This window comes from Aythya ferina, assembly GCF_964211825.1.
Source record: "Aythya ferina genome assembly, chromosome: Z".
Taxonomy (NCBI): Eukaryota; Metazoa; Chordata; class Aves; order Anseriformes; family Anatidae; genus Aythya; species Aythya ferina.
In genome coordinates, this window is record NC_140299.1 from 49,757,514 (window position 1) to 49,783,766 (window position 26,253).

A 26,253-nucleotide genomic window follows, 5' to 3' on the forward strand; every position below is an offset into this window, starting at 1 on the left:
CTTAGACAAAAATAATTTTAATCAGCAAGATGTGTAAAATAAAAATTTCTATGTGCAGCCATTGGAAGTAACATGAACAGATTCAATGCAGCTTAAGCGACACACATAACTTGTGGGTCAGTATTATGAAGGAGCAAACTATCACAGAAAGACTAACTTGATCATTTTATGGTTTTAAAACAAATATTATGTATAGATTTTTCTTGAAATTATTGCAGTAGTATGTTTAAAATTTACTTTCTATATTGTAGAACATTTTTATTTGTATACTTTACAAACATATTTCACCAGAAGCCACATTTTTGTATATCTCTCTTGTCAAAGGAACATAGGAACATGAAGGTTCATGCAAGAAATACAAAGGTTCAGATATAATTTCTGGATTAAATCCTTCATCCACCAAATGCATTTTCTGATGCTTGAAAGTTGGTGTAATTTGCATAGCATCCTAAAAAAAAAAAAAAAAAAAAGAAAGAATTCACGTAAAGTGCAATATTTCATTTCAGCCTGTATCAATGAAAAAAGTGATGCAATTACTGATTAAAATGGATCAAAGAATTTTTCTATAGAATGGCTTCATTTAGAAGGAGTGATGTGGTTAACAGATGCAATATAATCTAAATCTAAATGCTCCTTTTATTTTGTATTCAACTTTCTATGAAAGCAACATTCAAGCTCTGCTTCAAAATAAGCATTCTTTAACTTTCATTAGGGCAGCTGATCACAAAATCTGTAGTTTATGAAACACGTGTTGGTGGTCTGCAGAGTGCTAACTGATTTTATGGTACTGGTTCTCCTCTGATTTCCAGACGCTAAACTTCATTTAAGAAATTAAATACAAATATGTTAAATGCCTTCCTGTGTTATTGTTATGTGTAAACAGTTGCTGTAAAAAAGTTACACAATTGCCAATTCATGAACAAGTTGGTTGCACACAATAGTTAGCGTATGAGAGCAGAAGTGGTGTATAAAATAATCTCTCTTCAAAAGTATGAGACACCTGATCTCAAGCATTGTTATTGTACATTATTTTCAATGTAGCCTAAATTTTCTTTTACTCCTCATGTTGAAATAATAGGCAACTTTTCAGTTTATATTTATTTTTATTCTCTTGATTTAGAATATAACTGATTTCCACTTCCCCCTGCTATTCCATATCCATAATTCTCAGATCATTTTGTCTTTGGCTTCTGAGCTAAGACTGCTAATATGTTTGCAAGTTCATTCACTTTTTTTTGGCAGCACTTATGATAGGAACCATACTTAGATCACCAAGTCATTTCACACAAGAACTGAATAGCTGCCACATGGCAGTAATATTCAATCATTATCAAATGAGTTTGCTTCAAATTGAATAGACAACAGGATTTTTTTCCAGTAATTATTAAAAAGTTTCAATGATTAATATTAAAAGTTTGATAAAGACAGGTTAAATATTAACTTAAATATTTTAAATATGCATTATGAATACAGATTGTTGAGATTTTATTTTGAAATTATCCTCTGATGTTATTTTAATAAAGTCAGATTTTTTTCACACAGGAATACAGTTTGGGGAAAAACAACAACAAAACCTGACCAAAAATGTAGTACTGAAATTAATCCCTGGATGCTCTCAGAAACCTCTTCCTAATGCCTTTTTTTTTTTTTTAATACAAAATTAAAATAAACAACAGTTGGCTGAAAAAAGGAGTACCTCAGAGCCTTAGAACATCCTGTTTCATTGTCCCTGTAATGCATTTCTTTTATAGTCCTCTCCTTTTCTTTTAGGGTCAAGTCAAAGAAGTTGAGAAGAACAACTTCCATTTTCACAAAATCAAATTTTGTGAAAAATTAATGAAAATTTTGTGAAAAACTCTTTTTCACAAAATCAATTGACCATGTTTGCAAGTTGCATTATATAGAGCCTACTAATGAACAGGTGAAAAGATTTCAAGATTATATGAAGTCCGTTTTTGAGTAAGAATTTCATGTTTTTGTTTGCAATTCTTGATTAGGATGAACTCTTCAAATTTTTTTTATTTTTTTTTTCCCAGAAGACTTCATTTTCTGACCATTTACAATCAGAAAATGTTCACTTTTTTAGCTTTTATCATATCCTCCACTAGAATGTGTTTTGTTTTTTTTTTTCCTTTTTTACAGTAACATGTTTTTGATTATTTAGATTTTATTATGAAATTGGCTTTATTTCCTTTAATAAGGTTTTGCAGATAGTGAAATATTCATAGATTAGTACCAGTAGTGTATATCTTTTTACTAGTGGTGTCAGAGATGATTTTGGTAGTAAGATCCCTTCAGTTAGCTAAACAAAGCTTTAGTCAAAGAATGCATAAAATGCAAACAGGCTTAAATGGTTCCACATATGTAGACACTAGAGCTCCTGATAGGTATTCTGTGTTTAACAGAACTATAAAGACATGTCTGTTCCAAAATTTTTCCCCAGAGGAGAGCATTGGTGCTCTGAGGCACCACTTACTACCTTACAGTCTACACTTACTGCCTTTGAAGTTGTGTTTACTAGTACAGTAACCTCCATTGGTGAAAAAATAGCTTTCCTCAAACTTTTAAACTCTTCATTATAATTCTTTCTAAATGTATACATTCTCCACCTCCTCTTCCTATCCAGACTCACTCCATTACAATTCCATCCTGTTCTCAATCCAATTTATGCCTTTCAGAAAATCTATCTATATTGATGGAGAGACAAAACTGTTAATGTGCTTCTCAACATACCATAACAGCAGAAAACTTTCTGCTATAAACTTTGTGATGTGATGCAGGGCCCCTACCTGCTTTTTGTAGTTCATGCTCTCTCCTGTTGCAGAAGATTGTATTGTGGGGAGAACGTAAGGGCTGCACTTTTAAATTGCACTTGTAAGAGAATTTTATTCCATCTCTGCTTTTATACCACAGAGCATATGGGTGCATTCTAGTTCTCTGATTTTGAGATCTTCACTGTAAAGTATTTATCTTGCTGTCAGTTGTGAAGTCATAGATGTTTCTTTGCTGCTGTGTCAGTAACAGTGGGTAATAATCACTTCAAGAACAAATACTAGGAAAAAAGTTTTGAATGGATCATGCCATCCGAAAATGTATTATGAAAATATGTAGACACATATTTTCTGTATATGAAAATATGTAGACACATATTGTCTACAGACAACAGCCATGTGTGTCTTCTTTGTCTTCCATTAGCTAGAAGAACACACTAGCTGAAGAGTTTTGAAGCAAAATCCAACTTTGCCAAGTTATGAACTACATCTAAGATTTGTAAGTACAAACGGATCTTTAAAGCAACATATACTTTTAAGTCATCAAATATTTGCTTCATTTGGCTTAATGTTTTCTGCATGTCAGACCTTTTGTGTTTCATTTCTTGAAAGTGTTTGTAAATCACTTTCTACTTTCCATGACTGTAGAGAACAATTTTTATGTCAGACCAAAGATAAATACAAGTAGGAAATGGCAGTCTTACCATGATTCTCACAAAGCGTGGGCGGGCATAACTTGGAAGAAAGTCCACAAGATGCTTATAAAGTCTGTCTCCATCAAAGGCTTGGTCGGGTTTAAGCACAACAGCTGCCATCCCTATTCTTCCTTCACAGTCTAAAGTAAAAATAAATAAATATTATGACAAATATGAGTATGTGTGAGTCTTGTATGACTTTTGTGGGGATTTAGTACTGATCTGAAAAAGATCTTGATACTTTGAAATATCTGCCCTAATCTCTCAGACATCATTCTGTATAAGTTACAAGATATTTTATTGTGTAAGACTAACTGTTACTTTCAGAGTTTCACTCAAATAAAAAATGTCACCAATCTATTTTTTATTGGTACGTCTATATGGCTGGGAGCTGGGTGCTAGGTGTTCTTCCTATCTTGCTCATTTTTAATGTTGGTAACATAGATGCCTGACAAATTGAGTAACCACTAGTTCAATAAAAAGATGAAAGAAGTTCCAAAAAGACTAGTGCAAAAAGTAGAAATGTATAAGACTATGCTTGTTTTTTATATCAAATCTAGTGGTTACAGAACTATATGGTGATGACTATATGGACAGATTAGAGACAAATAACAGAAATAGGTCTTAATGAACTGCAAAGAGCAAATCATGTCCCATGTGAAAACAGAAACACAAGCCTGTTAACAAGTACGTGACAAATATAGTTACTGCTTTCTCTTAACTCAAACAAAAATAATAATTCAAAATGGAGAAAACATTTAAATTAGAAGAAATGAGCTGTCAAGGTCAAATCTGACCAGAATGAAATACCATCTTTATGATTTGGCCAAGGCATTGGATGTATAAGTATGGATGTTCCCTTTTCTTGAAAATTAATTGGCAGTTGCTCAATTAACATGTTTTTTAAAGTCTCTTTTGGTCATTTGTGAGACTCATGTTGATTCAGAAATATGAAAGACTTTGTTAATACCGAAACTCAGAATAAATGCTTAAGCTCTTGAGGTTTTGATTTGACAGTGTATGCTAGTCACTCTCCTGAGACAGCAGTAGTCTTTCAGGAATCCTTGTCACCTTGTGTCATCTATAGTTTGTCCACTGTAGATTAAAAAGAAATACACTTTCTAAGTTACATTACAATTTTATTTGTGTCCAGATGAATAATGCCATCTCTCATAAATCAGAATGCTGGCATTTGGTAGCCACCTGCTGAACAACCATTCAGATTATGGCCTGTTTTCTGTTTACTTTTCATACATCCTCTTTTTCTTTGAATCCATTGAGTTTCCTTTCTCTTAATGTTAAATAGTAGCTGGTATCCTGATCGCTTCTTCTTTACGTGCATAGTGCAGTTTCTTTTACCATTATACTTTGTTTGTCTTCTACCAAAGGAAGCACAGAACAGCTATTCAACTCCATAATAAAGTTTGCCTTCTTTAAACTGTTCATTCTTATGATGCATATTCTGAGCTTTTCTATGTCATCTTGTCACTTAGTTACCCACAGATTTTCCACATGGTATTGCACATCTTATGAAGCACCATAAGCCATTGGGAATATTCCATTTATGAAAAAAATACGAACCTTCTACTTACAGGATAGTGACAAGTGTTTTCAGATGCTATCTTTTAATATGCTCCCTGTTTTAGCATTTTTCAGATGAAAGGATATAGTCTAAGAGAAGTCGTAGTTTGTGGTTTATAATTTTGTAATTGTTATATCTATATTAAATAATCTCAAAGTTTCTGCTATTCACTACAAACTTTCAGCCTGTCATTTTACTAAATACAGCATTTTACTTTTACTCAAATTTCAAAGCACTATAGGGATGCTTGAATTGTTGAGTTGATATGACTGATTTCCTCACATATAAGTTTGCATTCTGTTGTATGCAAAGAAAGGACTGAGTATAAAATTACTATTTTCATTTTGTTATTCTCAAATTAAAAGTAGTGTCTTACTTTTAACATTTACACCGTAAACATTAGCTTCTTGAATGAAGTCCATCATAGTGATAATTTCAGCAACTTCTACAGTGGCAACATTTTCTCCTTTCCACCTGTTGAAAATATTTTTAAAATAAGATAGATTTTACAGAATCACAGAATCACAGAATCACAGAATTTCTAGGTTGGAAGAGACCTCAAGATCATCGAGTCCAACTGTAGTGGGTTTACGTGGCAAGGTTTTGGTAGCAGGGGGCCATAGGGGTGGTTTCTGTGAGAAAGATCTAGAAGCTGCCCCATGTTTGGGAAGGGCCCCATTGTTTTCCAGAGCTGAGCCAATAAGCGATGTTGTTTTGCGCCTCTGTGAGAGCATATTTAAGACAGGAAAAAAACGCTGCGCCACACAGCAGCTGGGAGAGTGAAGGGAGTGAGGAATAGCCTTGCAGGTGCCAAGGTCAGTGAAGAAGGAGGGAGAGAGGTGCCAGAGCAGAAGTCCCCTGTGGCCTGTGGTGAGGACCATGGTGAAGCAGGATGTCCCCCTGCAGCCCATGGAGTACCACGGTGGAGCAGGGTTCCACGCTGCAGCCCGTGGAGGAGACCACGGTGGAGCAGGTGGCCCTGCACCAATGGAGGCTGCCACCTGTGGAACACCCCTGCCGGAGCAGATTCCGGGCCGGACCTGTAGCCTGTGGAGAGGAGACCACGCAGGAGCAGGTGACCTGGCAGGAGCTGCTGCCCATAGGGGAGCCAGGTTGGAGCAGTTTTCTCCTGAGGGATGGACCCCGTGGTACGGACCCATATCTGGAGCAGTTCTGGGAGAGCTGCTGCCTGTGGGAAGCCCACGCCGGATCAGTTCATCAAGGACTGTATCCCGTGGGTGGGACCCCACAGCACAGGGGATGGGAGTGACCGAGAAGGAGCGGCAGAGAAGAAGTGCTGTAGACTGACCATAACCCCCATTCCCCCGTTCCCCTGCGCCGCTCGGGGGGAGGAGGTGGAAGAGGGTGGATGGGGGGGAAGGTGCTTTTGGTTTCTTTCCTTTTTTTCTCACTTCTCTAGCTTGTTAGTAATGAGCAATAAATCTTACTATCTTCTTATGCTGAGTCTGTTTTGACTGTTAAAATAATTATTGTGTGATTTTCTCGTCCTTATCTCAACCCTTGAGCCCTTTTCACATATTTTCTCCCCATTCCTCTTTGAGGAGGGGGAGTGAGAGAGTGGCTGTGGTGGAGCTCAGCTGCCCACTCGAGCGGAACCACGACACCAACCTCTGACCTAACACTAACAGTCCCCACTAAACCATATCCCTAAGCTCTATATCTAAACGTCTTTTAAAGACCTCCAGGGATGGTGACTCCACCACTTCCCTGGGCAGCCTGTTCCAATGTCTAACAACCCTTTCAGTAAAGTCTAACAACCCTTTCAGTAAAGAAGTTCTTCCTAAGATTCAATCTAAAACTCCCCTGGCGCAACTTAAGCCCATTCCCCCTTGTCCTGTCACCAGGCACGTGGGAGAACAGATCAACCCCCACCTCTCTACAGCCTCCTTTAAGGTATCTGTAGAGAGTGATAAGGTCGCCCCTGAGCCTCCTTTTCTCCAGGCTGAACAAGCCCAGCTCCCTCAGCCGCTCCTCATAGGACTTGTTCTCCAGGCCCCTCACCAGCTTCGTCGCCCTTCTCTGGACCCGCTCAAGCACCTCGATGTCCTTCTTGTAGCGAGGGGCCCAAAACACAGTACTCGAGGTGCGGCCTCACCAGAGCTGAGTACAGGGGGACAATCCTTTCCCTAGCCCTGCTGGCCACACTATTTCTTATGTAAGGCAGGATGCTGTTGGCCTTCTTGGCCACCTGAGCACACTGCTGGCTCATATTCAGCCGACTATCCACCATCACTCCCAGGTCCTTCTCTGCCTGGCAGCTCTCCAACCACTCATCTCCCAGCCTGTAGCTCTGCTTGGGGTTATTGCGCCCCAGGTGCAGGATCCGGCACTTAGCCTTGTTGAACTTCATGCAGTTGACCTCAGCCCATCGGTCCAGCCTATCCAGATCCTCCTGCAGAGCCTCCCTACCTTCAAGCAGATCGACACACACACCTAACTTGGTGTCATCTACAAACTTACTGAGGGTGCACTCAATGCCCTCATCCAGATCATCGATGAAGATATTAAAGAGAACCGGCCCCAGCACCGAGCCCTGGGGAACGCCACTAGTGACTGGCCTCCAACTGGACTTGACTCCATTTACCACGACTCTTTGGGACTGGCTATCCAGCCAGTTTCCAACCCAACGAAGCGTGCGCCAGTCCAAGCCAAGAGCAGCCAGTTTCTTGAGGAGAATGCTGTGGGAGACGGTGTCAAAAGCCTTGCTGAAGTCAAGGTAGACCACATCCACAGCCTTTCCCTCGTCCACCCAGCGTGTCACTTTGTCATAGAAGGAGATCAGGTTCGTCAAGCAAGACCTGTCTTTCATAAACCCATGCTAACTGGGCCTGATCGCCTGCTTGCTCTACAAGTGCTGCATGATGACTCTCAAGAGAATCTGCTCCATGAGCTTCCCTGGTACTGAGGTCAAACTGACAGGCCTGTAGTTTCCCGGGTCAGTCCTCTGGGCCTTCTTGTAGATGGGCGTCATGTTTGCTAGCTGCCAGTCAACTGGGACCTCCCCCGATAGCCAGGACTGCTGATAAATGATGGAAAGCAGCTTGGCCAGCTCCTCTGCCAGTTCTCTCAGTACCCTTGGGTGGATCCCATCCAGCCCCATTGACTTGTGCACATCCAGGTGCCATAGCAGGTCACCAACCAGTTCTTCATGGATAGTGAGGGCCACATCCTGCTCCCCATCCCCTTCCTCCAGCTCAGGGTACTGAGTATCCAGAGAACAACCGGTATTGCCGCTAAAGACTGAGGCGAAGAAGGCATTAAGCACCTCCACCCTTTCCTCATCTCTTGTAACTAAGTTTCCCCCCTCATCCAGTAAAGGATGGAGATTCTCCTTAGTCCTTTTTGTGTTGATGTATTTATAAAAACATTTTTTGTTATCTTTAACGGCAGTAGCCAGATTGAGCTCCAGATGAGCTTTGGCCTGTCTGTATTTTATTTATTTTTATTTATTTTTATTTATTATGTCTGTGTATTTTAGCTAACAAGATTTTTCTATACATGGCTATATGTGATGGAGCCCTACTTTTGTTGTTGACTTTTGTTATTCTTGGCTGAAGAATGCAGACAGATAAAACCTTTTCTGATTTAGAGCCTTCTCTTCTGAAACCTCAACCTTAGAGGAAAAGGAAGTGCCATTTGGCTCAAATTTTAAAAATTCTACAGATTGGGTGTGAACTTTGGTGAATTTTGGATGAGATACTTAAGGTTTCCGTTAAAACAAAGTTAATTGGGTTAAAGTGTGATCTGTGTCATCTGGTTCTGCATATATGAGATTTCTTTCAAGCTCACTGGATTTACTGTTAACTCTATACCACACCTGAATGTGTCTCCCACTCGGTCAGTGAAATAGAGGAAGCCATTATCATCCATCACTAGGAGATCTCCTGTATTAAAATATACATCTCCTTTCACAAACACGTTACGTAGGAGTTTCTTCTCAGAGGCCTCATTGTTTCCAACATATCCAGAAAATGGGGCTTCCTGAGTAACTTGAGTAACCAGAAGACCAGGTTCACCTGCAGGCCATGAAAGGGTGACAGAAAAAAAACATATTAACTGTGGGCTATTTAGAGCATAAAGTGTTGTATTAAAAATCTTTTTGAAAGCCACACCTGCTCTACTCATTTTTACATTTCCATAACTATTTCCTGAACAGCAGAAACAGGTGAGTGGAAGAGGGTACATAATATGGGTTCCCTCTGTGCAAATCTAGCTCTTAGGAAGAGCTTTGTGGTGTACAGTGCCCAAGGAAAGGAAAACTATTCTGTCATTTGAAAATAATGCTGGTAGTCAAATAGTACTGATGTGGGCAAATGACAGTGCTTGACTTTCTTGTGCTTTATCTTTTTCCAGTGGATATGGTTGCTAGAGCTCTCTGCAGTGTGCTATTGTGGAAAACACATATCGTAAACCATGGTGGGACATTTGATGGTGTGCCTAGGCATCACAGAATTCTTAAAGTCTGCAACATTTCCCTACCGGGCAACAATCCTTGCTGCTGTGTAAGTCCCATTTATACCAAGGGCAAAGATCACATTGCTTTACTGGGATTGGCTTGGAATATCCTTTTTAATGCATTTTTATTGTTCTATATCTATGATGGGTACTGGCTTACTTCCCAGTCTGCTTCTCTGTTTAAAACACATTTCCAGCTTCTATAGATTTTTATTGTTTTTCCTTCAACAGATTTATGGAGATGCTTTCAAACAAATAGTTTTCTTCAGAGCTGTATAGCTGCCTCATAGCCTCATATTTAGTTCTCAATATTGGCTTGAATGCTAGATGTCAAAAGTGAAATGAAAGCAAAAGCTCGTGACAATTCAAAAGAAGAACTTAAATCATTGCAAATAGGGTGCATAATGTGTGACAACAGAAAAAGAAAACACACACACACAAGCTAAAAAGGTTGAATTGGAAAAAAAGTTGCCCTGTGCCCCAGGCACTTTTGCAAGATGATTCCATACTCCATTTTGGGAATTTACTGACGTTACTGTCTCACTTGACATCAAGTAGGCTTCAGAGTTACCTATAACATTCATGGAACGGTTTTTCTAGTTGTGTAGTGAAACTGGTACAATTTATTAATTCCTCTAGGAAACCAAGATTTTTTGGCCAGTTTTTAATGTACCTATCCTAAGGGCATAAGCTGTTTTAAAGGGGAAAAAAAAAAAAAAAAAAAAAAAAAAGAAAGAAAAAAAGAGAAGAGAAGAGAAGAGAAGAGAAGAGAAGAGAAGAGAAGAGAAGAGAAGAGAAGAGAAGAGAAGAGAAGAGAAGAGAAGAGAAGAGAAGAGAAGAGAAGAGAAGAGAAGAGAAGAGAAGAGAAGAGAAGAGAAGAGAAGAGAAGAGAAGAGAAGAGAAGAGAAGAGAAGAGAAGAGAAGAGAAGAGAAGAGAAAGATCTGAAAAGAAGTGAAAAAAAAAAAGTAAAAATAAAACATTATCTATGGGTCCCTATTTGGATCTGCTTATAATACATTTTTGCCTGTTTTGTTTTCAAGTTCAAAGTATAGATCAAGAATCTTTTGCACAAAGAACAGAGAATTAATCCCTGGCCCCAAAATCCACCATCTAAATTGAGTTATCTGATAATTAATATATAACTAATTCTCCTTACCTATTCGTGCTTTCTTACACCTTCCATGCTTGTCCTTCATAAGTTCTTCTTTTGAGATATCATATTTCAACAACTCAAAAGAATGTAGGAACTAAATATAATAACAACAACAATAATAATAATAATAATAATAATAATAAATTTTAAACATATACATGCTTAAAAACCTCACTGTCTTACTTTATTCTTGGTCAGATAAAAATGTAATTAAACAGATAAAAATTAATGGATAGTACCCAATTACATTTGAGAGATTCGGAGCAGCCTGAAATACACTGAAATATACTGAGAGTATTCTGACAAGCTGTTATCAGAAAATGTTAATATCATGGCAAGAAATATTCCCTCACAGATGAGATATTTGTCTACTTCGATGATAAAAATCCATTATTTTAGAGTATAGTCTGATTAAAAAAAATTATATAAATTAAAACAACGTAGTACTTTTGATCAGATTGTTGATTTTGCTTCAAACCTACCATCAACTTCTAAGTAAGAATTTAACATTACTGAAATGAAAATAAAGAAGATTTTTTGACAAAAATCCAAATTAAATTTACAGGCATCTCAAAAATTATTTTAGCCAGATCAAAGTGGAAACTTACAGGTCTATGGTTTGATTTAGACTTTCCTGCTTTTGTCCCCTGTCCACACAGTTAAGATTGCTAAAAGATCAAAAGCATTGCAGAGTTAGTATTATGGTCATGGGAAGACATTGTCAGCACCTCAGATTAAAAGCAGAAATCATTTGGAAATCATTAATTTCTTTTTGATGTTAAGTGATCTGAATCTCTAGTATCATTTGAACAGTATTTTATTGTAGTATAATATTCATGATTCACAAAAAGTCTGAACAAGTAAGAAAAGCATTTGAGACTGTCATGGTATTTTTATGAGGGAAAGATGTGTATCTCCAGTCAGAGTTTCAACAGTAGTCATGTATATAAATTTATATTTCAGGTAGTTTGATATTTTTATTTTCTAGTTGCTAAGCTTTTGTTTGTTTGTTTATTTTTTGTTTGTTTGTTTGCTTACTTAACTTACTTCAGAGAAGAAAGTGTGATGCTGCTTTTAATGACTGAAAAAGCAGTCATTAAATTTGTGTGGGTTTGCTCTAGAACATATATCTCCTGATTTATACCAAAAGTCAAATCAAAATTATTTCTGACTCATTACTAAATATGTGTGGTCTTTGAGGATGACAAACTCCAGTGAACGTTGCTTTTAATCATTCCTATGGACATGTACTTCTATATAGTCTGTTTTGTTTTGCTTTTTTTAATTCTGGGGGAAAAATTGGCAGCTTTGCTGGACTTTTTTTTTTGTGTGTATTTATTACAGGGTTACAATATATGTACAGAGAACAGAATAAAGTAAGGGAGTAAAAATAAGATTTCCATTTTCACAAATGCCTTTTTCTGCCTTTGACCTGCTCTTTCTTTTTTTTTTTTTTTTTTTTTTTTTTTCTTGGCTGACTAATTGGTTGATTGGTTGACTTGTGTACATTTACCTTACCTTTGAGAAGATGCCAGCACGTCCCACAGCTCCTATCTTATTTGTGTAGTTAAAGAAACCAACATTTCCTTCTGTGGATCCATAGAATTCAAATATTTTAATTGGGCCAAACCTCATCAGGAATTCTTTCCAGATAGCAGGTCTTATACCATTTCCTAGAGCAATGCGTACTTTGTGAACTCTGTCCCCTTCTTTCTGTGAACAGCAAAAAAGAATATTCTGCAGCTGAGAAAAGGGACTTTAAATACCTCTAGAGATCTAAAATTTTCTATAGAAGATGAAAAATACCACTTTGACTAAAAGACTTCAAAGGAAGATATTAGTTTTGTAAAAATAGAACAGAAAAACATCAGGATTAGTTTGCCTGAGGTTGAAGGACTCTCATAAGGCAAGAACTTTAATTTCATAGTTTGCCTTTGTTTTTTTCACTTAGAAATACAGTGCTTGTGTGACTGAGCACTGGAACATGTTGCCCAAACAGCTTGTGGAGATTCCCTCCCTGGAAATCTGAAAAAGTCATCTGGACATCATACTGGACAACCTTACATGATTTCCCTACTTGAACAGGGGGTTTTGACCAGGTGACCTCCAGAAGTCCCTTCCAACCTCATCTATTCTGTGCTTCTGTGAAATTCAGTAACTGAAGTGCATACTACAAAGTTTAAAAGATTCATTTTATCTTGAAAAAAAAGTATTATTATTTTTTTAAATATGCTCAATATCGCATTGGATCACATGGAAATTCTTTTTTGAAACAACTGCATAAGTAACATACTATCTTAGAAAAAAACTATTACACATTATGGTTGATCCTACACATGAAAGGCTCAACATAAGACAGCAGTGTGCACTTGCAGCCCAGAAGACTAATTCTGTCCTGGGCTGCATCAAAAGTGGCATGACCAACAGGTCAAGGTAGGTGACTACCCCACTGTACTCTGCTAGTGAGGCCCCACTTGGAGTACTGCATCTAGGTTTGGGGCACCCAGCATAAGAAAGATGTAGACCTGTTAGAGTGAGTCCAGAGGAGGGCCACAAAGATGATCAGAGGGCTAGATCATCTTTCCTGTGAAGACAGACTGAGAGAGCTGGGAATGTTCAGCCTGGAGAAGAGAAGGCTCCAAGGAAACTTCATTGTGGCCTTTCAATACTTAAAGGGGGCTAATAAAAACGATGGAGAAGGACTCTTTACTTGGCTAAATAATGATAGGACAAGGGGGAATGGTCTTAAACTAAAAGAGGATAGATTTAGATTAGACATTAAGAGGAAACTCTTTGTGAAGGTAGTGAGGAACTGGAACAGGTTGCCCACAGCAGTTGTGGATGTCCAATCCCTGGAGGTATTCAAGGCCAGGCTGAGTGGGCTCTTGGCCAACCTGATCTAATGGGTGCTATCACTACCTATGGCAGGGGGGTTGGAGTTAGATGACCTTCAAGGTCCCTTCCAACCCAAGCCATTCTATGAATCTATTGTATTACTTGGTATTAAATTTAACAAGTCTGTCATGTTACCTAAGGAACATGGAAAAGTAGCATCATGACTTAAATCTCCTTAACTGACCTCATATAATGTGCAGTTTTAATCTTAAGATCAAATTCAGAAAAGCTGGTAATCAAACTTGGAGTCAAAAGTAATTCTTAACGTGTCATGGTTACATGTCAGTTATGTCATTATTGTGCAATATTCAGATGTTTCCTGCATTGGGCCAGACTGCTCAGCTATCTATATATGAACCTGTAGTCAAGTATCTGCCTATGAAAAAGTCCTCACTTTTTGTGGATATATAGGTAGGATTGAATGATTAATCTACTGCCATGACTGGACAGCAACAAAAAGTAAAAAGACCAACTTATTTCAGGTCAAAAACAATGGTTTCCTCAAGCCAAATAATAATTTTTTTTTTTTTCAATTTTTAGTGTGATTTGAAACTTATAAAATTGTAATAATAAAATTGATTTCTAAATAACAGAGTTGATTTTAAAATGGAAAGTTTTGAAGAAGTTTAGTCTAACTAGAATTATGCTGAAATATTTTAAATGACTCTGAGTGTTTTAATGTTTTCACCTAATACTGGGATAAAATTGTTTTGTGAACTCTGGGTTAACTGATGATTTAATTTGATCCAGCACTGCATGTCTGATAGACAAATAATATGTATTTTGTCATGATATGATCAGCAGTAGTGCAGACTAGACTCCACTTGTTAAGACAGGAGTGGAAACTTCCCTGCTTCTGTTTAAGTAGCTCTGCTTTCTTTTGTCATTGTGAAGGTAAAACTGAAAGGACAGCATGGCACATGATGTGATCAAACTCTGTTATGAACAAGTTGGTGGGCTGGTTGGGAGAATTACTTTATATCTAACATTGTATATTCTTTAACACCTCATCTTCAGAGGAAAATAATGCTGTTTTGTTGTTGTTGTTTGGTTATCTGTTTTTTGTTTGTTTGTTTGTTTGTTTGTTTGTTTTTGGTTTGGTTTGGTTTGGTTTGGCTTTCACATAGCTGGCTTGTCTGATTCTAAGACGAAGTAAATTTTAGCATGTTCAGAGATTATAAGGCTAAGAGGAACTATTATGGTGGTTTCATCTTCACATTATTTCAAATTTTAATATATATTTGAAGTTTTATAGTTCTTTTTAAAAACACTCCTTGGCACATAGTCTGTTTTGTTTGTTGCCTGGTTCGGGGTACCATGTTTAAAATGTGTTTTTTATCATAGGTACATGGATGCTGGATCAGCTGGTTGCTGATATTCCAGTCAGAGTTGGGTTCTAGTTGCAGGGTCCATTAGGTAGCCCTAATCCTGGGCAACACCAAGACTGCTTTGGTCTGGCATGCCACAGCACAAAGAGTTTAGGTGAAACATATCTGCTTGACTTATTGGCTTAAGCAGATTTCTTTCACTGTGGAAGAATCTGTGTGGTACACAATAGTTTATAGGTAGTACACATTGGTAAGATAACTGATCTTAACAGGTCTCTGTATCTACTCTGATTTCTGTTGACATCCTGAACTTCCTTAACAGCTGGACCACTGTTCAGTTTTTCCCTCTTTTTACCAGTTGTGAGTTAAACATAAATATCCTCTCTGTTACGTTCTTGTTATTGTGCCAAGTGAAGGAAGTTCTTCCTGCCTTTTCATGCAGGAGAGACCTTTACACAACTAGTTTTGTCTAGTTAATTATTCCTTTGTTGTTTGATCCATGGACTACTGACATATTGTTTGTACAGACTTGAGGTCTGGCCAGCAGCTTTTCTAGCTTGTTCCCTCCAATGCTTTTTTGTTTTTGACCTCTCTCCTACATCCAGACCACACAATAATAATTTTCTGTTCAAATCAGCACATGAATTCTCTCAGATGTTGCTTCATTGCTAGTTCTTGTGCCAATCTCTGGGAAATGAAGTTGGAGAGCATTTTTTAACTTTGTGCTTGTACGTGATGTTTTCTGTGGTAGGTAGGAATCTTTGTCACCTCCCTTCAGTAACTTTGTAACTCCCAAGTATAAAATTAAGAAAATTAACCAATCTTAGTCACTTTTCACCATCACCTACAAACAAGCATTGCAACATAATATTTTCAGGCTTACATGCTTGCTTTTCTGCTGCTGCTCTGCTCAGTGACATGGTACTTTTGTCCTAAGTCTAATCATGATTTAGCTCCATGCCATTCAGACTATTGTTGCAGGGGCAAACAAGATTTTGCACCACACTAATAACCATATGCCTTTTACAAGGATGATTCTATAATCATATTCAGAGCTATGGAGCAAAAGATGCATTTGGAGCAACTCACCAGGAAAAAAAAAATAAACAAAACAAAACAAAACAAAACAAAACAAAACAAAACAAAACAAAACAAAACAAAACAAAACAAAATAAAATAAAATAAAATAAAATAAAATAAAATAAAATAAAATAAAATAAAATAAAATAAAATAAAATAAAATAAAATAAAATAAAGTCATCACATCCAAAGCCATGCAAAAAAAGAATTATCAGCTGAATTATTATACTGGGTAGAGTAGCCTTCTCTTAATAAGTAATTAGTTTGGAACAAAGCAGTGCAAGTGGTTAATGATTTGATCTGGTTCACACTCTTTTGATCACCAAGTCTGATAAAGCATCTCCTGCTTATACCTTTACTTACTGACCTGCCACTTGCCTATCACTCAGATGAAAAATCAACAAACTTGGCTTTACAGAAGAATTAATGATAGTTTGTAGGAATAACTGTCCCATCCTGCCAGACATAACTCCATAACTCCACATGCATAACCTGCAAAACTCCAGTAAATGTGCTTATACATACTTCAGTGCTATTGTAGAACTACAAGCAACACAAGATCCAAAATTTGAATCCACTTTCAAACATTAAGAATATTATAACATTGAGAAATGAACAGATCTATAACACTTAGAAAATACAGATTTACTTGTAAAGGAGAATTTACCCTGGGCTGGTTACAAAGATAGCGACAGAGCTCCCCAATGTACAAAAACATTGTCACATTGTATTTTCTACAGTCATTCCAAAACTGGCTTGCAGAAAATTTCTTCTTCAAAACACAAGTTGCACCTAGGTGATGAAAAAAGATAAGAAATTTCAACCATTTTGTTTATATCAAGATGGTTACTGGTGTAAGCCTGAAAAGAGAGAGCTTGCAATGGGAGAGAAGGTAGCTTGCAGTCTTTTGTATTTGTGTGGGCAGGGAAATTATCTTAGAGACTTCATTATTTTTGTCTTGCTCCCCTTTTGTGTTTCATGTCATCATCCTCAATTTATTTTTGCAGCTCTAAAGTTGCTTAATGCTTTCCATTCCAAAAATATCCCTTCCTAGAGTTCTCATGTCTCCCAGCCTGTTCCTTTTCCATAGTTTTTTCGAAGTGTTGTCAGCTAGGAATTTCCAATTTCCTTGTCTCTTTCCTTTCCAAAATGTGTTTCTGCCTGAGTCCTATTTGACCAACATAAAGTTTCCCAGTGCCTTTCAAGTAACAAATCCCTTCTAGTCCACTTGTTCTTAGCTCCCCAATTCCTCCTTGACCGAGGTACCAGGTACTCTCTTGCAAGACATGAAGCTCTCAGAGCTCTTCAGCCTCACTCATCTCAAAGCCTGCCTTGTTATTCAAAACACAGACCCATCAGAGTCCCAGTCTGAATGGCCCATCTAAGAAAGCTGCTATTCTACTTTTTCTCCCCCAAGACAAATCAAAGCCTCAAACCTTTTCATACACTACTTCTCCCACCCCCTTCATGTTTCTGTTAGGCAGCAGATGTCTGTTATCTGTTGCTGCAACCCAGCAAACCCAGCACACCTGTCCGTGCTGTTCCTGAAGAAGTAAAGCACTGAAATGGCTTTAAAACAGCTCAGATGTATAATTACCATAGCAATAAATAAATAAATAAATTCATAAATAAAATAAAAAATAATAAATAAATAAAATTAAAAAAAAAAAAGGGCAAGACTCTGAGGACAAGAAAGGAGGCCACATCCAAAAAAAATTGATTGCTAGCCCTGTACATAAAACTCCAAGAAGTCCATTATCATAATCAAAAGTGGAGATTCAGACTTTTCAGGCTTTTGGTGTTAGGATACAATGTAATTTCAGGTTAAACTTACAAAACACATGGAGTCATTTCAGCAATATACACAATTCAAGTCATGTTATGTTGTATCTATGTAACAGATGGTGTCTGCTCCAGGCTTCAAAACTACAAATAGATATTGTTTTCCCACTGAGGAAGGTGATAAAAATGAGAAGGTAACAAAAGTCTATTGGCACACATAATGTTGGAGTTACTCACCAAATGGAGTTATTCACCAAATGATAAGATGTTACAGCATTCTTAAGTTAATGAAACTTCACTTGAAAGTCAATATTACCTAATTCAATGCATCCACCAATGCCAAGAAGAGAAGCACTGATGTGGTACAAAGGAAGAGTGAGATACATAATATCCTGAGAAGTTGCTCCACACTGAATAAATGCTAAGCAGGCAGATAGGGCTCTTAGATGAGTGATGATAGCAGCTTTTGGGAAACCTGCCAAAGTAAGAAGAGCAAATAATTATATAGTGCTTGCATTAATAATTTTGCTGCAAACATAAGATTATGTTTGTAATATACTGGGAGAGTTGTTTTTTCTTCTTAGTCTTTGTCTGTCCTGTCTTTCAGTTTTCACCTCATATCTCCTTAGCCTCTCAGCTTCTCCAAGACTATTTGATCCCGTTCTCTTCTTGACCTGGGGAGGAAAGTCCGTACCTGTCACAGACCAGTGGAGACTGTGTACACAGTGTTCCCTCAACACAAAGAAAGAAATGAAAAGGTTCTGAAGAGGCCTTGTGCCTTGTGTCCTCAGCTTCTATTTGCAGTAAGAGTAACTTTTATTATGAACTTCTTTGTCTTGACTAGAGGAAGCATTCTTCTTTCCTTTCTAGTGATGGAAAGTGAAACTTCACTTCTCAGGTCAGTCACAGAGGAAAAGTTTTCTCCCAAAGCCTAAGCACTTGTGCTGGCTGTATTTCTTTCTAGTCTGGACTTGTGAATTTCTGTTACTATGAACTGACAGCAGCTGTTAGAGACTGACTTTACTGCCCTTACTTTTAAGAAATAAAGTTCAGGCATGGAACATCTATATGAAAATGCACTAACTGGAATTATGTCATTGTTATGGCAAAGTAAAAATGGACTAAACAAATTTATTTTTAACTAAACAGATTCAGTTTTAACTAAACAGATTCCTCCATATCTTGACTGCAAAATTCAAGTTCTTCAAGTGCTTCTTGTGTGCATGTCTTTCTGCTAAGTTTATACCAAATGAAGTTTTGGAGCTGCAATTTTACATTGTTGTACACATTCTCACCTGTACTTCCCGATGTGAAGATATACATGGCTGTGCATTTTCCATTATTGGCAGCTCTAAGGTGAGACGAAACAGGGTGATCAGGGACTTTATCTAGCTTGTCTAGTATAGTGCCAACACGATGGAAAGGAGAACTGGTGCTCATTAGCCAGACAGTAATATTGTTTTCCAAGAGATGAAAAATAAACTCAGTCTCTATTGATCCCAAACAATCTGTCAAGTTAAAAACAAACAAAAACAAACAAACAAACAAAAAACACTGTTATTAAAATAATTGCAAGTACATCCCTGATTGTCTGCACTGGAATTGTCTACCCAGCCACCACATCAGTCACAGGACAACTCAACCTATCAGGCAGGGAAAAAAATGATCATGGTGTTTAATTAAAACTAATAATATAAAAACAATGAAGATACTTATACTTAATTTCTCTATACTTCTGATGTGGCTTTAGTTGTAATGGAAAAAAAAATAACTGATCTTTATAGTATTAAAATAACAGGATTTAATTTAGTCAGTATGCCACAACATTTGCATATCTTAAAGCTTTTAAAGCATAATATATGCTTTATATATAATATATAAGGCCCTCACAGGTTCACATATGTAAATTACAGAAGTATTGCCAACTTGTATTCAAGCTGGGAAAAGAGGAGTGGAAATGTTAAATAAACTGCCCAGGATTACATAATATGCCAGTTAAAGGGCCAAAATTAAATTTATGCTAAATTGTTTGCTTTAAGCAATGCAACCTCTGGACCACTACTGGGCCACTTCTTTGAAGCAGTTCTAAAGTGACAATACATTTGTATATATGGATTTTGATTATAAAGAAAAGGTGAGCCTTCCTGTAGTCAGTATACTTGCATCTATGTAAGCTAATAAAGAGAAATAGAAAGGAAATGCTGCTGAAGTATATCTCCCAGCTGTTCACTTGTTCATGAGTAATTGTTCATGCTGTTACATTGTCCAGTACTTGGAGTTTCAGTTTTAAGCCTTTTATTATACTAATTAATTCCAAATACTTTGGTGTTTATACATTTGAAATTCAAACAGGCCTTTATCTTTCCCCTCCTTTTTAGCCAAAATATATGTATATATATATACACGAGTTCTTATGGAGCTGAGCAGAGGGGCAGGCGCTGAACTCTGCTCTCTGAGGACAGCAACAGAACCCGAGGGAACAGCATGGAGCTTGGGCAGGGGAGGGCCAGGCTGGGTGTTAGGGAAAGGTTCTTCACCAAGAAGGTGGTTGGACACTGGGACAGGCTCCCCAGGGAAGTGGCCACAGCACCAAGTCTGATGGAGTTCAGGAAGCATTTGGACAGTGCTCTCAGACCTATTGCCTATCTTTGGAAGGTCCTCTCTATAGCCAGGAGAAGGGACTGCAGTTCCTTCCAAATTATTGTATTCTATGATTCTGCTTCTATATTGTTCTGTATATGAAGTGCTTTCAGCTTTGAACTGTTCTGATTATCTATTTCTGATAGCCAAACACAGTAGAAAGTAGTAAACCAAATACAATGCAAGACTTACCTTCTCCTATCACCACTGCTTTTGCTGCACAAGTATTACAACAATGCAGGAGAGATCTGGAGCGGACATTGAAGTTGAGGAAAGCCACCACACAGCCCAGTTTTGCCAGTCCAAACCACACATGAATGAAGTCAGGTCCATTACACATCAGCAGGGCCACGGTATCACCATTTTTCAAAGCCCCATGTTGTAAGAAAACCTGCGCTACCCTGTTACTCCTCCTGTCCACATCCTCGTAGGTATGCACATTCCCTTCATAGATGAGGAATGGCTTGTGGGGTATCTTTCCCACTCTATGTATGAAAAGATCAATTATGGAGAGAATTCCATTTTTTGCCCGTTTCTTTATCATTGATTTTAACCTCTTCCGCTTCAAGAAGAAGACCAGATCCTCCCAGAAGTATGGAAAAAAAATCTTCAGAGAGACAAACAGTACCAGTATTCCTCCAGTAACTGTTGAAAGCCACGTGCATGCCATGCTGGGGTGAAAATAATAGGTTAGGTATGCTAGAGATATAAAATACAATGCATTAATATAACTGATAAGGAGTTTTAGGAAGACAGACACTGCAAGATAATAAAGTAATTACAGTCCAATCAAATAATTTGACAACTCTTTAAAATACTAAATTGGAGTTTGATAAAAAAAAGGGGGGGAGGGGGCGAGAAGGAAAGGAAAGGAAAGGAAAGGAAAGGAAAGGAAAGGAAAGGAAAGGAAAGGAAAGGAAAGGAAAGGAAAGGAAAGGAAAGGAAAGGAAAGGAAAGGAAAGGAAAGGAAAGGAAAGGAAAGGAAAGGAAAGGAAAGGAAAGGAAAGGAAAGGAAAGGAAAGGAAAGGAAAGGAAAGGAAAGGAAAGGAAAGGAAAGGAAAGGAAAGGAAAGGAAAGGAAAGGAAAGGAAAGGAAAGGAAAGGAAAGGAAAGGGGAGATTGTACAGTTTAGAAAGACATTCTAAACTGAAAAAGAATGAAATAGTTCATTCAGAGTGGAAAAAAAAGGAACAACACATTTTTTATAATGTGGCCAGGGTGACAGTACAACAAAAAAGACATTGACAATTAAATACCAGATGGAAATTTAAAAGTATTTAAAATATCTAAAGAACATACCAAAAATAAATAAATAAATGAATAGATAAAAACAGGGAAAAATATTGACACAATTTTTCTTAATCTGGAGACAAAATTTTGTCTACAGTATTTATTATACCACAGAAAATCCTAAAAAAGTAATAATCAAAAAGTTAAATCTTGCAGTATCACATTCATATTATCTAAATTTATTATGTGGAGAACATTTATTAAATTTATTAATGTATTAAATTTATTTATTAAATTTATTAAATTATTAAATTTATTAAATTTAAATTTAATTAAATTTATTAAATTTATTATTTTATTAAATTTATTAATAATTTATTTATTTAATTTTTGGAGAACATTTATTAAATTTATTATCTGGAGAACAAGTCCTATGAGGAGCGGCTGAGGGAACTGGGCTTGTTCAGCCTGGAGAAGAGGAGGCTCAGGGGCGACCTTATCACTCTCTACAGATACCTTAAAGGAGGCTGTAGAGAGGTGGGGGTTGATCTGTTCTCCCACGTGCCTGGTGACAGGACTAGGGGGAATGGGCTTAAGTTGAGCCAGGGGAGTTTTAGGTTAGATGTTAGGCAGAACTTCTTTACTGAAAGGGTTGTTAGGCATTGGAACAGGCTGCCCAGGGAAGTGGTGGAGTCACCATCCCTGGAAGTCTTCAAAAGACGTTTAGATGTAGAGCTTAGGGATATGGTTTAGTGGGGACTGTTAGTGTTAGGTCAGAGGTTGGACTCGATGATCTTGAGGTCTCCTCCAACCTAGAAATTCTGTGATTCTGTGATTCTGTATCCTATATCTGTAAGATGCACCAAATATTTGTTGTTATATCAGGTGTTTTTTAGTGGAGTTTGAGACCATCATGTAGTTCACAGACAATAGGTTTGAATAGTCTAATGAACATGCACAAATTTCAAGTAATATACTGTGAACCTGCATCTTCTTAAATAGTCAAATTTTACCTCAGAGTTTTCTGGCATTTGCAGCAAATGATGATTAATACCTGTGTATTAATTGTGTATATCACAATATCTGTGTATATTGTATTCATTATTTAAAGTAGTACCCAGAAATCTCAAACAAAACCATGACCGTTGTTACACAAACATATGCTAAGAATTGAAAAAACACTTATGGCATTATTGTTATTAACGTATTTCAGGTAACCATTGCCATATTTTCAATCAACCTTAGAGGAACTGAAGGCTTTTAACAATCATGCAAAATCCTTACATTTTTAAAATATGTAACATTGACAAGTCATGTTTTTAAAGTTTGCAGGATAACAACAAATCTTTACATGATACATGTAATTAAGGAACACACGAGCAGTCTGTGAGGCTTTTCTAAACTATTTTGCAGTTCAGATTTTTTTATTATTTTTTTTTACAAACTAGCTCTACTTTTGATATGTTCATCAAGCTTGTTTACACTTTTTTACAATAGTCACACTACCCTACATAATTTACTACTTTGTGGAATTTACTACCTTGTAGAATTTAGTACCCTGTAGATTTTTTAGCATCAAGCAGGATCTTGTATGTATTACAAAGTATATGCAAAGTATATGCAACATTGTATGGGATAAAAAAGCAGCTTAAAAATGTTACATTCATTGACTACAAATGTATAAAAGAAGGTAAAGTATGAAATGTATTTGGTATTTTTGTTTGTTTGTTCTTTGTTTTATTATTTGTCAAGGTCCTTTGTCAAACTAAGAGATATATGCTTGACTTTTTCATCTCTGCTTTGCATTCTTTTTTTCCAAGTTTCAAACAACAGAATTTTGCATGCTCTCAGATATTTTCTGTGAAATCTGGGAAAAAGCACTTAAACATTAGCTTGAAATACCCAAATAATTCCTTCAGCCTTGTACTAATTAATAGGTGATTTGTTATTTCTAGTCCTCATTTATATGACTAAAATAATTTTATATCAAAAAAAAAAAAAAAAAGTTACTTTAACAAAAACTGCTTTTTGGCTGTTCTTAGTCTCCAACCAGTCTTCAGTCCTCTCTTATAAAAAGGGATAACAAAACAACAGACCTGCCACTACAAGACACAACGACAACTAGACACAGCTACTACATGTGCACAGAACAATGACCACATACAGAGTAGCTCTTACAGGCAGGGGACACACTGCAGAGGGGAAAACAAACAAACAAACAAAGCACCAGCACAGGGAACAGTCAAAGAGCTGGAAAAATAAATAAATAAATAAAAACAAACAATCCAGAAATGTTCTAATGGCAGCTTTGTTCCAAACCGAGGGGAACAAGAACAGTTTTGTGTGTTAGCCCTAATGTAAACTTTGTGTCCTTGTTCTCTAAGATATCTTAGGTATCTGAGGTATCTGGTAGAAATACTGTTTTGAACAGTTACTACGAAGTCTCATTATTATTATTATTATTATTACTATTATTATTATTATTATTATTATTATTAGACTATTTTAATCAACGCTTTGCTGCAAATTAAATTGGTACTAAATTCAAGAAAATTGGTCACCAAACTCTTATTACTTCTTTGTGCATGTGTGTGTGTTTTAGACTAATAAATTGTAGCAATACAGAGTTTTGTTTACTTACTCTCTCTGCTTTATTCCTGTTTGTTTATTTTAAACTTTTCCACTGTAGTCACAAGGGTTTAAAACACTTCTTTTTTAATGAAAATTGAGATCTTAATTATGTCATAACATATTGAGCTTGAAGGAAAACAGAAAATACAGAGAAAGTAGTCAATGGTGTTGAAGAATACAATTAACAGTTTTTCAGTATCTAGACAACCACACTGACCATGACAAACAACAAATGGAAAGGTTTCCAAATACAGGGAATCCAACCAATCACTTAGAATACAAATACTCTCTTTTTCCAAGTAATTGGTCTGCTTTCTCAGTAAAACAACATGTTACCTTGCTAAAAGCAATGCAATCAATAGGCAACAAAAGTTCAGTTTAGAAGCTCATTGGATTGTTTTATTAGTAAGAATAAATTAAGATGTTTATCTGAACGAGGCAAAGGGACAAAAAGCCAACCTCAGAAAAGTGTAATGCAAGCAAATAAAGGAATGAGTCTGATCTGACTTCAGAAGCATGCTGTGAGCATTGTTTCATGTAAATAGTAAGTAACCTATAAAAGAAATGCAAACACCAGAATTTAGCTAAGTTTACAACCACCCAGCATGTGAAGGATCAGTAATGAACAAATATTTTCTTACCACCTCTTTGATTTTATAGTTCTCCTCCCAGACACCTCAGGTCTCTCGTTCTTTATTTCTTTAGCCTCTCAGCTCGCTGTCCTGTAGGGAAGTGACTGGCAGGCAGGCAGGGCAGGCAGGGTAGGCAGTACAGCTATGTGTACTGTGGGCAGCCCTCGCTAGCAGTGACCAAGGCTGGCCAGGTGCCCGGTGCCACTGAACTGGGCTCTGCTTCCTGCCCATCCCCAACCATTGGAAGGCTGCCATCCTGGCCCCCTGGGGGCTTCCAGAGGGGACACTGAGGCAGCCCCATGGTGGCCCAGACAGGCTGCAGGACCTGACTGCTGCAAGTCTCTGAGATGGAGATTGACAGACAGCAGGTCTGCGGCAGGTGTGCCTGCAGGGGGAAGTACTGCTCTGCCCTGTGGCCAAGCTTCAGGAGGAGCAACCCAGAGTCTGAGAAGGTGATAGATCAAAGGACCTGTGCTCTGCACTCTCTGGTGCACAGGTGCCAGCCTAGCACAGCCAACACCAAGACTGATCTCACACCTGTTCAGCACTGGGATGGAAATGGAGAGGGATGGACAGGGAGAAGTGGAAGTCAGTCAGCTTGGAGCCACAAGAAGATCCTTTCCTTGCACCCCCAGCTATCTTTATGTAATAGGTAAGAGGATCTGAAGAAGGTAGACAAGGGACATAATGAAATGGAAAGAGAGGAATCAGTGCATGAGATGCTAAAACTACCTCCTTCACCAAGGTTAGATCAACAATCTCCTCACATCAAGAATAGCATTAAGACCAGCACTGGGAAGAAAAAAGTTATGGTTATAGGGCACTCCCTATTGAAGGGAACGGAGGCTCCCATCTGTAGACCAGAGTCTATTTTCAGAGAAGTGTGCTGCCTCCCCCGGGATCAGGTCATGGATTTCACCAAAGAGCTCAGCACAACCTTCAGAGCCTTATCCATTTCTTCTGTTTTACATAGGTTAGGTACCAGTGATGTCACATCAAGAAGTTTTAAGAGATTTTAGGGTACTGGGAAAATTGCTGAAGAATTCACCACCTTAACTATTCTGTGTTTCAGCTGCTCTGGTAGTGTTTTCCTCTATCCTCCCAGTAACAGGGAAGAAACAGGTAATGCCAGGACATCAATGTCTGGCTCCAACGTTGATACCTCTTGCACAATTCTGGTTGATGTAGCTACATCAGATTCTTTGAGACACAAGATTTGCTGGGGCCTGACAAGAACTACCTGTTTAGATGGGGAAGATGTTTCTTCACCTGTGAAATAGCAGGACTGACTGAGAGGACTTTAAACTAAGATTGCTGGGGAAGGGAATACCACTAGCAGTGCTATAGGTGAGTCAGTG

At 37.5% G+C, this 26,253-nt stretch overlaps 1 protein-coding gene across 1 annotated transcript; it reads right to left on the reverse strand.

The window, feature by feature from the left end:
• Positions 1-263: 263 nt before the first annotated feature.
• LOC311427546 (long-chain fatty acid transport protein 6-like) lies at positions 264-24,943 on the reverse strand. The gene is made up of 11 exons (XM_084504981.1): positions 24,905-24,943; positions 20,596-21,074; positions 19,059-19,271; positions 18,080-18,238; positions 16,649-16,773; positions 12,197-12,391; positions 10,682-10,772; positions 8,887-9,085; positions 5,425-5,522; positions 3,476-3,606; positions 264-448 (listed from the first exon to the last, which is right to left on the reverse strand). The coding sequence occupies exons 2-11, from the start codon at positions 21,071-21,073 to the stop codon at positions 272-274; spliced, it is 1,866 nt and encodes a 621-aa protein (XP_084361107.1). The 5' UTR covers position 21,074; positions 24,905-24,943; the 3' UTR covers positions 264-271.
• Between the last annotated feature and the right edge of the window lie 1,310 nt (positions 24,944-26,253).

What these genes read in the sequence shown, in the direction of transcription:
- LOC311427546 (XM_084504981.1), bottom strand. Translation starts at nt 21,073, where the DNA reads ATGGCATGCACGTGGCTTTCAACAGTTACTGGAGGAATACTGGTACTG. An exon ending in GTGCTGGCATCTTCTCAAAG is followed by an intron (nt 10,773 to 12,196) that starts GTAAGGTAAATG and finishes TATTATATTTAG; the next exon opens with TTCCTACATTCTTTTGAGTT. An exon ending in CGAGTGGGAGACACATTCAG is followed by an intron (nt 5,523 to 8,886) that starts GTGTGGTATAGA and finishes TATTTTCAACAG; the next exon opens with GTGGAAAGGAGAAAATGTTG.